At 46.5% G+C, this 13,699-nt stretch overlaps 1 protein-coding gene across 6 annotated transcripts in view; it reads left to right on the forward strand.

The window, feature by feature from the left end:
- Window positions 1-13,699, forward strand: part of PLEKHG4 (pleckstrin homology and RhoGEF domain containing G4) — a 91,917-nt gene that overhangs the window by 14,314 nt on the left and 63,904 nt on the right. For all 6 annotated transcript variants that reach the window (XM_049806007.1, XM_049806011.1, XM_049806013.1 and 3 more), the window contains exons 2-3: window positions 1,631-1,828; window positions 8,960-11,117. In XM_049806007.1, coding sequence (XP_049661964.1) covers window positions 1,631-1,828; window positions 8,960-11,117 — 2,356 coding nt within the window. The remainder of the gene's footprint in view (window positions 1-1,630; window positions 1,829-8,959; window positions 11,118-13,699) is intronic.

Raw genomic sequence — 13,699 nt, forward strand, 5'->3', positions numbered from 1 at the left:
GAAGCAGTGCCGTGCCACGGGCAGTGTGTGGTTTGCCTGTCACCCGCGTTCTGCCAGCTTGGTGCAGGCAGGGATTGTGGAAGCATTGCCTGGGCGTTCTAATCTCTCCTGTGCAGACCCGCAGGCTGTCCTACAGGAAGGTTTTACAACAGAGCAGCGAGTTTATATTGTGCTTAAAACACCCAAACCTCTAAAGGAGGAGTTTAAAGATCGTTTTGCTGCGAAAGATGGGAAGGCTTGTGAGAGGAGCATCACCTCTGCTCTGGCTGCAGGTCAGTTCAGGCTTGCTGTGAGACTGTTGCGTTTTCTCAAGCCAGTGGAAGTATCTGGAGTGATGAACATGTGCTCCCTTGGAGTGGAAGAAGCAAAATGGTTTGCTTCCTCCTGACCCCTTCATCCTACTGTTCCTCGGTGGCAGCGTAAGCTGTTGTGGCACTGCTTTGTTTAACTTTGTCTCCCAGTCTTGCTGTGGGACTGAGGTATGTTTTCAGGCATGTCCATGCAGCTGTTCCTGTTCTGCAGGAGGCTGTAGGGCTTCTGGGCCAGCAGCTGAAATGCTTTTCTTGTTTCTAGTGAAGGGAGGTGGATTTGGATCAGATTTGGATCTGGCCAGACACCTGAGTAAACTTTTATTTGGTTTTGTGGCAAAACTCACTCCCCCTGGCTGTTAGCTAGCCAGAGGGTCCCCTCTAAAACAGAAAGGAAAGGAGGGTTCCTGATCCTGTCTCCAGATGTGTACAGATTTATTTTTTGTTATTATTGGGTTTTGGCAAGCTGTCTTGACTTACACCCATGCAATAGATCAGAATTCGGCCTTTAGCACTGGAACTAGTCCTGACACTGTAGGCAGGCTCTGGCTGGCAGGCTGTCCACAAAGAAGCTAGAAAAGTAGGGAAGGCATTGCCTCTGAACCCTGGACAGGAAACAGGCATCCTATGTATCGATGCGCGTGCTCGGGCACCAAAGGCAACCCTGTTCAGACGCAGTCTGCGGATCCTGTCGTGAGGCATCTCTCACTGCAGAAAATTCCTGGCTCCCAGAATGAGCCTTTCATGAGAGGCAAAGCTTTGAATAATGAGGAATCGCACTGGTGAGCAGCTTTCCCCAGTACCAAACAGCTCCAGTAGCTTATCCTATGCAGGCTGAGGCGCTTCAGCCCAACTGTTGTCCCTGCAACTCCCCTTAGCCCACTGAAGAATATTAACACTGGGCTTTAATGTACCCAAGTGCTGGCCAGCATCTCCAGCCCTTGGTATCCGAAACATGGAACCCACCAATCTGCCCACCCCATGAAACTCTCGCTCGCTTGCACGCACTCACGTGCTGTGGTAATGGTTTAATAGCAGCCCCACCCAGCGCAGTCAGGAGAAGGACTTGCTGCGTAAGCAAAAGCTGGGAAATCTCGCCGCTGTGCACAGCACTCTGCGAGCACTCTGCTCGCGTTTTGGGAGCGCTTTTTTGTGTTTACCTGGAGTTGGTGATGCCAAAAGAAGCTAGAAAGGACAGCAGTTTGCTCCTTTGATCTTCTCTCTTCCTACGTTTGGAGATGGCTGTGCTCCTGGGTGTAGGGCTCATGAGGGCACTGGGGCATATTGTGCCATGGTATTGCTAATGCCTTCTCTCTTGGCAGGACTCGGAGTCCCTGGACGGTTGCATTCAGAGTACGTTATCAGCACTCTACCCTCCGTTTGAGGCTACCGCAGCCACTGTTCTGTGCCAAGTTTTTGATGTGGTGGAGAAGACGTACCGTGGGGATGGACTGCGCTACCTCATAGACTTCCTGATTCCAGCCAAGCACATCCTGCAGTGCATTCAGCAGGATGCCTGTGTGAGTACATCATGCTTTCTAAGGCCTGCGAGGGCTTTCTTGGAGAGCTTTTTCTCCTCTCGTATGTAAAACGGCTGGCAAAAAGTGCTTGCGTGTGTATGGCAGCTTAGGTGGGAGGGCAGGCAGACAATTAGGAAACAGTGGAGAAATTGTTATTGAAGCTTAACTGTGCAGAGATCAGATGTGGAGCAGTGCCCTCAGCTTCCATAACCAGGAACACCAAACAGAAGGCTTAAGGGATTCAGAGGAAGCGGTTTAGTGGAGCATTTGCTGGGTATGGCTGACTCGGGTGGCTTCTAACCCCAGCCATTCCCCGGCCCTGTGGATGAAGCTGTCAGGCTCTGCTGCTGGCAGGAGGACATGCAGGGCAAAATGCTGCCAGTCGGTGTTTTTCCCAGAACTCCGTCTCCCCTTTGATGGTTGCTGGAACAGTCGCAAAGCTCAGTAGCCCCGAGGAGTCACGTTACATTTACTGCCAGAATGAGTCCAAGATTAACGTGCTTTACTGTTGGGAGTCTAAAATGTTAGAAACGATGAGTCAAATACCTCCATCACAAACTTGGCTCAAAGTCTGCAAGATGGAAAAAAACCCAACCCCAACAACCTAAAGCTAGGGTTCGTTCTAGCCTTTTTGTCTCAGAACCTAGAGGGTGTGTGTGGCCAGGCTTTTGATAGAAATCCTCATGATGGAGGGCAAGGGACTTCTGGGAGGAGGAAAAATATTAAATAGAAGCTGAAATAGTCAGTTACTCATTTGTCTCAGGGAGGTGAAATGCTGGGGGGAAAGACCTATCACGTACAATGGATCCACAAAACCCCTGGGAGCTGGTCACCTTGCAAGTGTTTTGGTGCAGTGTTTGTCCTGCCGCATTGTCACCAGCTTCCTGCTTGGTGCCAGCTGCCTATTTGTGAGCCCAAAAAGATACAAGGTTGTGCATAAGGATTTTGGGGAGCTGCTCTCTCTCACCCTGAGCACTCGAATAGGAGTTATTCCATCAGTATGGAATCAGTATCAGTAGCTGCAGTTTATAATTCGATGGCGCGTAGTGTGTTTTTCCCCTTTAAAGAAACAAAAGGCGTTTAGTTTGGATGAACCGGTAATTACTGCAAGACGTTTCACGGCTTTCCCCAAACCGCCTCCCTCACCAAAGGAGGCAAGGTAGTGATTTCCCCACTCCCTGAGATCTCGGCAGCTTCCAAGAGCTCGGCAGTACCCTGGGCAGGTGAGGTGGGTGGAGGGGAGGGAAGGAAAGCAGCCCTCAGCTTGGTGCAGCCCTCTGCCCCCCGTGGCAGGCAGGGAGCTGGGCCCACACTGCTGCCCTCCCAAAGGGGAGGTGTTCAGGGCAGTGAACAGGCGACCCGGCTGCCAGTAAGGGGGTCTGCTGGGCACTGGGCGGGGGGGGGGGGCTGTCCCTCCGGGGCGGCTGGTCAGGGACCCACCGCAGGCCACGGCTGCCCTGAGGGCGGAGGCCCCTGTGGCACAGGGGTGTGGTGGCAGGGCGGGTCTTGTGCTGCCCAGCAGCCAATGGGAGGACAGCTGAGGCTGTGGCAGCCAATAGGAGCATGGGACTGCCTTGATGGGCATGGTGGCCTTGGCTGAGCTGGGGGTTGTCGCAGCAGGGGGTGTTGAGGTGGTGGGCCCTGAGGAGGGAGAGGTGAGGGCGGTGGGCCCCGGGGCTCCCTGAGGAGGGAGAGGTGAGGGTAGTGGGCCCCCGGGCTCTCTGAGGAGGGAGAGGTGAGGGCAGTGGGCCCCGGGGCTCCCTGAGGAGGGAGAGGTGAGGGCAGTGGGCCCCGGGGGTCCCTGAGGTGGGAGAAGTGAGGGTGGTGGGCCCTGAAGGAGCTCAGGGTGCTGGCAGCCCCCCAGGCTGGTCTGGAGCATGGGCCTAGGTGACATGGAGGTAAGGAGGCTGGTGGTGGCTGAGGCATCCTGTTGAAGGGGGAATCCGGTATGATGGGGTGGTCCTATACATGCAGCACTGTTTAGGGAGGTGGTGTAGGGCAGGAGCCGGGCTTGAAGCCACCCTCCTGTCCCAGGCCCAGGAATGGGGGAGGGCTTGGGGCCTGCCTGGCACTCCCTGGCCTGCCCAGTAGCCACAAGGTGCAGGGCTCGTGGGACAGCCACTCCAGTGAGGGCTGTCCAGGGCTCAGCATTAGGTTGTGGGGGCTCTTGCTGAAGTGTGACATGTCTGGGAGTGTGGGCAGCAAGAGGCAGAGTGCAGGCACAGGCCTCTCGAAGAGCACAGCTGGATGATTTGAGCCTTTCCTCCTTGTGACCCTTTCTGGCCTTGACTCATGATTTTGTACTTCCAGAGTGGCAATACAGGGAGATCAAGGGAAGCTCTAGGTACCTTGTACTGTCTTTAGAGGTGGGCCCAGGCTATTCCATATTTTATTTGGAAGTTTGCTTGTTTGAATTCTTTTTGCTGAAAGTTATTTCTCTCATTTGTTGTGGACTCTCTTTTTTCCCCCAAACCTCCTTCTATTGTCTTCACTGTCTGAAATCACAGGACTGTTTTTTGTTACTTGTTTTTTAACAGTTTTGTCTATCTTTTAGAGAGTCTAAACAAAAGCAGTGTTTCCTCCTTAGTTTGTAGTTCAGCTGGTCCATGTGAGGTTTTCCTCCGGTGGGGAAAAAAGTAACTCCTGTCTGAATAGCTACTGTAGGAAATCTTGAGGGTGCTAAATCTCTTTCTCAGCCTCTGCAGTGACAAAAGTGTAAGTGGCTTCATGAAGTATTAGACAAGGTCATAGGCTTCAGCCTGGCATGTTAAAATCAGTAGCCTGTATTTGATCCCCAGGGGCTGGAGAGGGGTGTGTGGAGGGATGTGCCAAGGGGTCTGTCTCTGCTTAGCACAGAGTAAGAAACCAGGTTTTGCCCCTGGGCTTCAGATGACATACTGAGCTAAATGGACTGTTGGTCTGTTCCAGCCCAGCCATGCCCATAGCTCTAGGAGCTACCACCTTTGTAGCATCTTTGTCATTGGTGCCCATCTCTTTCCTCAGAGGCAGCTTTATTCCTGGCTGCAACCACTGGGTGTAGAGTCTGTTCCTGGCATTCCTCTGACATGCCTGGTTTGGCTCGGTAGTGGTTGGACATGGGAAGAGCAAATATTTGAGCCTCAAAGTGAAATGTTAAAACAACTGAAATAAGCCTCTTCACGTACTCTTCCCTTTGAAGGTGCTTTTTGGAGCAGGAACAACATGAGGATGCTCTACTTCTAAAGTTCTAAAACTCTGAAATGTTTAGGCTATTGAAAGACTTACATTCCTGCTTGGATGGTTACGCTAGCTCTTGCTACAGTTTAGACTGTGGCTTTGTAGGGTTTTTCAGGAACTGGAATGCATTCTGCATTATGGTTTTGGTAATTTTATTGCTGAGTTTTCTTCCACCTGTCAGTCAGTAGGCAGACGGGTCATGTAAGTGGTGAGATTGGGTTTTGGATTTCTTAATGTGTGAATGGTGCCCAAATAGGTTACTCTGCATGCAGGTTTTAACAGAAACTCTGTGTCAGGTACGTACAGATGGAATTCAGCTTTATGTTTGTGTTACTGCTGATTGTGTCTCTCACTTTTCAGTCATATAAACTATTTATAATGGCTTGGGAACTGATCTTTTTTTTTGTCTGCCTTGTCTTCCCCTGGAAGGCCCTTGGTACAGATGGCCTTGATATACCTACTAGGATATACTCTAATGGCAGAAGAGGGGTTGATATGGTGTGGCGGAGGGTGCAATTGTATAGTGTCTTCTGGAAAACTACAGATTGTTTTTGTTTAAAACCTTATATACAAAATGCTTGGCTTGGGCACTCCTTTAGGAGATAAAAGCTCTTATCAACTGAGGTGCTGTATGAGTCTTGGGCTTAATGGAAAAGTCAGTGAAGTATGTACAGCCTGAGACTTGCTGAAGCCAGTAGCAACTTGTGCAAACTGTGTGCTGCAAGAGGAGGTCTTGGTTTGCTGAACCGTGCTGTGCTGTGTAAGAAAGGACCTAGCTGGTAGAGGCATCTACGTCTTGCAGATCAGAAAGCATAAGAACATAAGACTGCAAAGCTTAGCTCCTTGTGCCTTTGAGGGAAGTATGACCAACTGTGTGTTAGGCTATAGAGCTTTTTAATTCTAACTTAATAGAAAGAAAAGAAAAAGGGAGGTGGGTCTACTCTGAGTTCAAGGTTAGAATATAAAGGTAATACTAATATGACCCTTCAAACAAATGAAAACTAAATTAAGATTCAGTTTAGTGACAGAGCACGTAGGTACAACAACGCAGTTGCACTGAGTGAACAGAAATAAAACTGCCATGACTATGGAATTGACTATGTTGAAGAAAAGGGACTGGCTGGTCTCCATCCTGGAATATGGAAGAAGTTACCATGTAATGCCAAATGTCTGATAACAGGGATTTTTATTGAATCTGTTAAGTCAGGGCTAGTAACAAAACACAGAACAAGCTGAGCGTACAACAATATGCACTGAGCAAGGACTGAATTAACTGACCCATTAAAAACTGGATAACATTTTTTCATGTGGTTTGCTCCATGGCAAGTAGTATAAGACTAGCCTTTTTCATAAACCAGCTCGTTCTAGAGAGAAAAGTTTTATTGTCTGATCTCTTCCATAAAGGATTTATTATGGAGTCATACAGAAAATTAGTTACTGTGTCAAAGGGATGGAGCTTTATGCAAGTATTGCAAGATGGGTAAAAAAACAGTGAAAGAGAGGGTGTTTGTACTGTAGTGAAAACTGAGATGGAGGCAGGACTCATGAGGCACACATTATTTCTCCTCCATGACCTTGGCATTAAAAGTAAGAGTATGCATATGACAGATATTTGTGATGAAACCAGTCTGGGAGACATGAGCAATAACTTAAAGGAGGAAGAGGAGGGTGTTAAAAGTGTTCCACAAGATGAGCTCTAAAACTTTGTATTTAAGTTTTTATAATGGTAGACTCAGAGGGCAAGCATGTGCCTCCACAAAGTAACAGGCAGAATTTCTGTTGTGAACTGGGGTTCATCAATTTGGAAAGAAAAACCAGCAGGTGACTGGGTTACCATAGGGGCATGGCTGGAAGACAAGTGTGATCTTAGCTTTAAGAGATGCTTCTAGCACAGTTAGGAATTGTTAGTGCCATTGTACGCAGTGTTTTGCAATGCTTTGCACAATGAAAAAGTGGAACAAAGAAATGTGTTTTTTTTTTAAAAAAAAAAAAAGGCATCACCAAGGAGGCACTTCAAGCAGGCCTAAATGATGATCAATGGAGATGTGCTAAGGTGACATGGCTTAATAATTTCAAGCCATGGGAACACATCCAAAGAACAAGCTCCAGGGCTGAGGAGAAGGAATTATTGAATCTGAAGGATGCTTTGGGCTTCCAAGCCTCTCGAACAACTTTGCATCAGGTGCAGTGAGGATAAGAAACCTGACTGGGCTAAAGGTAAAGCTTGATGAACACAGGAGAGAAATTACTTGATGCCATTACCTATTGTTTCAAGGTGTGTGAGGATCCAGGAAGTTCCTTCCAGTTCTGTGGTTTCTCTGCTATATGGCAAAATATTTGAATTAAAGTATTTTTTTCTTTCATCTGTCTGGCCTGCAGAGTCCAGCATTTATAAGTTGCTTTCTCTGTCAAGACTTCATGTGACCATGTAAAAGAAACAAGATAAAATGTCTAAAGTCTTATGCTGCCAATACTAAAGTCTTTGGGCTTTCAGATGACAGCTTTCTAATTTAAGTATTGCATCCAATACAGGTGAATCCTATCTAAACCCTTGTGACAGAGAAAGATTAAATTAATTGTGAAACTGATGGCTTATGTCATAGCTCAATTTAAATCTTACTTAACCCAAACAGAATCAAGTTCAAAGCAGTGATTTTATTTTTTGAAGTTGTATTAAAGCTGTAAATAATTGAGCCAAGTCAGTTCAGCCATGAAACTTCAGTTCTTTTACTTGATTGGGATTTGTCTGAGACTTGTCCTGAGTGCTGCTATGTTTTGGGAATGAGGAAATCCCTGGTAAGTGTAGTTCCTTGCAGCTTGATGATGGGACTTACTGCCTTCTTCCTCTGTGGTTCTGCTGTGCTTTCCTCATTTGCTGCCTCCTTTTTCCTGCTTTTTCTTTGCAGTATCTCCTTCTGTTCACTGGTAGGTTGCAGTCATCCCTTGCTGCTGCATTCCATGTAACTTGTCTCCACCTGTCTTGCATAGGCTCTTGATAGCACCAGGTGAGTGATGCTTTTTACCTGGTTCCATGCTCTTCAATTTTGCTTAACCAACATCAGGTGGAACATGCTGCATACTCCAGCAGAGCACATTAGGGAATAAAAACAAGTCCTCAGACAGACCTTGGCATTTTCATTCTACCTTCCCTCATCAGCAAAGCTTTTCATTACCTCCCTTGCAGCAGATCTCAGTCTAAAGAACTGACGCTACTTCACCTGAGAAATAGATTTTGTGGTGCCAGGCTGACTAGTGGCATCCTGTGCAGTGAGATTTCTGAATCTACAGCCTCCTTTTGGCAGGTTGGTATTGAGTGTACCTGGTGCAACCTAGAGCTCACTGGATGCTTTGGAAATTATGTGTGTTATTTGCCACCTTCTCTGTTAAGGCTGTGGATTGTCTTTAGTTGAGGACGGTGGGTTTTATCCATGCATTGTAAGCAGACTACTGTCTGCCCATGTTTCTCTAATGGCATTTAGTTAGGGATGCTGTATGGTCTGAATTTTTGCTTTCTCCAGTTGGTCCTAATGAGTCAGAAATGAGGAACAGACAGGGTCTCCTGGCTTGAGCACTGGGAGGTGAGAACTCCTGATTTCTCTACGCTGGGGTTCTGGGGCTTAGACCTCTGTCTGTCTGTGCTGACCCAGCTTTAAAACAGGGCTGAGACTTCTGGCAGCTGGTTGGCTCTTATTCAGATTTTGAAATGCTGGTGGTTTGTGTTGGTACCTTTCCTTGTTTCTGCTTTTTAAAGAGAAGACCTCAGTATGGAAAACTCCCCGGCACTAATAACCAAAGACCCTAAATTCAAGTGTTCTATTGCTACAGCTGTGAAAGAGAAGCATTGATCTCTCTTGTCCAAAACCTTGAGCTGAGGTCTGTTCCTGATGCTGAAAACACTTTCTCTTTTCTTCATAGGTTCAGTACTGTGGCTTGCTGTTTCGCCATGAGGGCTGGCCCCTATGTATTCATGAGAAGATTGTAGTCCAGCTGGCTTCCATTGACTGGCGAATCTTGAAGCCTGGTGACTTCTACCTGCAGGTGGTCCCCTATCTGAAGAAGTCTCCACGAATTGTATTGAAATGTTTGGCAAAAGACAAGCATAATGTAGAGGAAGTTGTGATTCCAGAAGTTTCTTATACCTCTATTTTTACTCTGGAATGGTTGAGTACTTTCAATGGAGAGCGAATGGGTATAGCACTGGAAAATTGTTTACTAACCACTGATGATGAAATATTTCGCATCCCCTGGGATAAAGTGGTTAATCCTGAATTTATAAATAAACCAAAAATAATTGAAAACAATATAATCTCTCCAGAAATAGCAGAGGGACGTTCAATTTTATGCCTCCCCATGGACCATGCTGAGTGCAGTTCACCAGACCTAGGATCTCAGTATCTACAGGAACAAAGTCCAAATCGAAACAACCTGGTCACTAGCAGCACAGCTCCGCAGTTAAGTGAAGCTCTTGTCAATGGTGTCTGTACAAGTCCTGTGCCTCAAGAAAACTTGAAAAGTGACCTTGAAGGGGAGTATGTTGAGCTGACTGAAGTTTCATTGCCCAGGTTTGGGCCACAAACAGCCTCTTTAACCCAATCACTAGCTTTAAATTATCTAACTCAGCCCAGAACACGAGTGAATGCGTCTAAAGGCAAGCACAGGTTTATTGTCATTCAAGACAGTACCTACTCCAAGAACTTAATTCAGTCAGCACTTATGCAGAAGGAGCACTGTCAAATGGACACTCTGAGGACTTCTACAGAAGTTCTCAAAAATGTAATTCCGTTGGAAAGCAACAAAATGATGGCACATGGAGAACTGTCTCCAGAAGGTCAGCTGATACCAGGTGGTCCTGGAAACATGGGGAATAGCTTTCCTATGGCTGAGTCTCCTGCCTGCAGTGCAGAAGATTCATCTGCAGAGCAGGAGACCCACAGCGAACACTCAATCGACTGGCGATACGCACTGTGCAGCTACAGCGACCTTTGTGGTGGAGATGGTGTCAACTGTAAAGCACAAATGCCTGGTGCTCCTGGAAACATGGAACAAGAAAGTGATGGCTCTAGCAGAAGTCCCGGTGTTGAAACATCAGAGCAGAGCCCAGAAACAATTGTAGATGCTACTGCTGCTAAAGAGGATGTGATACTGAGAGTACATGGAGAACCACTGACCGAGGGTCAAAATGAGGTCACACAAATGGATGCTTCTCCTGTGTCTGTCCTAGGGCCTTCGGGACCGCACTGCATACTGAAGGAAGGTTCTGATATTTCTTGCCAGAGTGTCAGTGAAAGTGGTACACCAGTCCAGGCCACTACATTGCTTATCATGCGTGCGAGTTCAGATGTAGGCGTGGAGAGAGGCTCTCCTTCAGGGAACACAGCAGATGTAGGAGCAGTCGGTGCTTGCTGCAGTGATCAGGAGGCAAATCTTAGTTCTCCATTAAGTCCTCCAGAACAGAACCAAGGAGAAGTAGATGAATTTGAGCTGGGAAGAAGGGACAGTCCAGAGGAAGTCAAAGAGATTGAACAAATATTGACTGTAAGTGAGAATCAGACTAGTCATAATCACTGTTCTGTCAAAGCTCCTACAAATGGTCTCTTGTCAGATGGTGAAGAGCAAGAGGTCTCTGCCTGTCAGCATAAGAAACCTGAAGAAGCCATACTACTCCAAACTGCTTTGTCAGCAGAGGGTGATCAGATAGAAGAACAATTAAATAACAGTGACTCTTTGGGCCCTGATGCGCAAGTAGAAGGCTCAAGTCAATTCAGAACCCAGAGGTCTGGAGAGAGGTGTGAGGAGCCACAAAGGAGGGTAGAAAAACAGGGCTGTAAAAGTGAAGAGAACTCTGTGTTGAACCCAGAGCATGTTGCAGTACAGGACTTGCAGGGAGGGGAGGAGAACCAGGAGAGTTTTTCTTATGGGGAAAAGTCAAAGACTATAGCCCTAAAAACACTGGAATCCATTGAAGAGGAACTGGAGGTTGGACCACTGTCCTCAGGACCCGCTGAGGGGCATACAGAGCCCACCACTCTGCACTCCCACAAAGAGGCAGCTTCTGGGGCATCATCTCCTAAAGGTACAGCAATTGGATGTTTGTGTGTTTATCTGTTTGATAACATGGATTGAAAGCAAAGTCCTCAAGAGGTACTGCTGACCAGTACGTCTGCTAAGGAAGCTTTGGGGTAATAGTACAAACTACAGGAAAGTGATTAAGTTGTCATTTTTGTGGCTTGAAGTTAGCTTTCTCTTCACAGGTGGGTTTATTATAGGTATTTTGTTTAATAGTTCTTTGCAAATTTACATCAGTCCAGATCAAAGTTCCAGTGTAAGAGACTTAATTTCTGTTAATCTGATTGCTGGTGATCTCCACCCGTTACATTCATTGCGTGCACATTATGGATGCATGCAATAGGAATGCATGAGGAGAGAATGTCTAACTGTACAAGTCTTTTATAGTTGAAAATTGGTTTTAGGAAGATAATTGTGGCAAGAGGAAGCAGCAGTGGATGCCACAGTAAAATACTAGCTGTGTAATGCGACCTAAAGATTAACAAATGTGTATGCTGGTAACTGATGTAAGAAGCAAACTGCAGAGTTGAGGGATTCCCCCCCTCTTCCCTCCCTTCCCCTCTGGCATGCTTTCTTTGGCTTGGTTATATTTCAAGTAGGAGCTGTTTAACTTGAGCGGGAGAGCATAGAGAAATTAAGCATCTAACTCAAATTATGTGTGTGAGCAGGTATTGTCCAGGCTTCTTGATGCCCAGGTTTCCTGTGCTGGAGCTGTGCTCCTTCAGAAGGAATTGACCAGGCAATCCAGGTCTCTCTGCCTTTTGCACCAGACTGTAGGCAGGCAGTGTGTGACTGCATGGACATGATGTTGGCTTTACCGAGCTCTGCTGAGTCTGGAAAGCTGTAGCTAGATATGCAGATCACATTGAGGAGCGTGTGTGTGGCGGGGGCCGGAGAAACGTGCCATTCCAGTTCAGCAGCTCTCATTCCCTGAGACCCCTGGCTAGGAAAATTACCCGGCTTGAAATATTAGAGTGCAGACTCTTGAAAGGGTTGGAGGTACAGACCCACATTGCTGGAGCATGCCTGACTCTGTGGAGGAACAGATTCAGAGCCTACATCACTGCTGCAGCACTACTCCACTTGGCTGCAGACACAACTACTTTCTCAGTTGTCCAAAAGTCACATTTTACCTGATGCCTTAGTGTGATCTCCTAATGGAGCTAAAGTGTCCATTGATTAAAATGAAATTTCTTTAACACCTGCACCAAAATATTTTAATTCCATAATTAGGCAAGCCCATGGTTGCCGGGCATTTCTGATGCTTTTGGAGTGACAAGCATTTCTTTTTTGTGAAATGGAGGGATCAGCTCAAAAGTTTCTGTTTCTGAAGTGTGCATCATTCTGATCATCTACCACCATGAGCAGAAATAAAGAGGTCACCTTCTGCCTATCTGTAGCTCTTTGGGGATATATGCCAGTAAATAAATATGCCATGGGTATCCGTTCCCCTGGCCAAGCTGAACCTGGCTTGACTTCATGTTTGCACAGGACCGAACCTCAGAAAACCTAGGCTGTGTTGAGTGCTGGGTATATGCTTTCCTCGTGACTCTAGTGACTTCTTGTTCAGTGTTCCTATCTCTTCTGTCTAAAATTAGCCAGGTCCAGCTTGTGTATGAGATGGTAAGTGTGATGTTCTTAGTGCTCCACAGGACAAGTCTTGGCCGCTGCTGTGGATTTCATCAATGACTGACCCCTCTGGGGTATGCGTGGAGTTTGGTTTTAATGAAAGATAATTTAATTGTTTCTGGGGATTTGGCTGAAATAAGTGACATTTGTGGCCCAGTGCTGCTGATGATAAACTTTGGCATTGCAGTTAAAAAAAGCCCTGTTATCTCAGAGTTTGTAAAGCAACAGAAACAACCTAAATCACCAGGACAACTCCCCCCCCCCCCCCCCCCCCCCCCCCCCCGCCAAACCAATGAACCAAATCTTTAAGGTACAGGGTAGCTCAAATATCTGTTAATGCCAGGAGTGTTTCTTAAACACTATAGCTGGAACTATAATAAGCTTAATCCATTCAATTACATTTGATTGCTTTGAGATCCAAACAAGCCATCCCTTTATCTAGCACCATTAAACCCTCAGAGATATAATAATAAGATAATTCAGAGATAAAATTACAAAGTGAAGCAAATGTCCTACACTCAGTCCTACAAATGGACTTTTCTCTTCCAGCCAGTCAGTCTGTAGGCGAGTTAAATTCTCTGTAACTGTGTCTTGTTGGGGTATTTTGCGACTGTGATTGGAAACTGTGGGTATCTTACCTAAACTATAAATAACAACAAAGCTTAAGCTTTACTGGGTCAATTCAGATTTGCAATTCACACCTTAGTATAGTAGTGGGCAGATGCATGATTTGCTCTGTATGAGGCAGAGGAGCTTGCTTGTTACAGCAGACGTCGTAGATGATGTCAAAATACATGTTCAGAACTGGGGCATCTGAGTTTGCTGTGTCTGCAGATTTTTCCTTGTCCCTTAACTCTCTCCCTTTCTTCCCACTCCCAGTGAGCTTGTTTTCTGCACAAATATGATCTAACTTATATTTCAAGTCAAATGTGAATGATCTGTTTTGAATTTGTGGCTTAA

The sequence above is a fragment of the Accipiter gentilis genome, chromosome 7, assembly GCF_929443795.1.
Source record: "Accipiter gentilis chromosome 7, bAccGen1.1, whole genome shotgun sequence".
Classification (NCBI taxonomy): Eukaryota; Metazoa; Chordata; class Aves; order Accipitriformes; family Accipitridae; genus Astur; species Astur gentilis.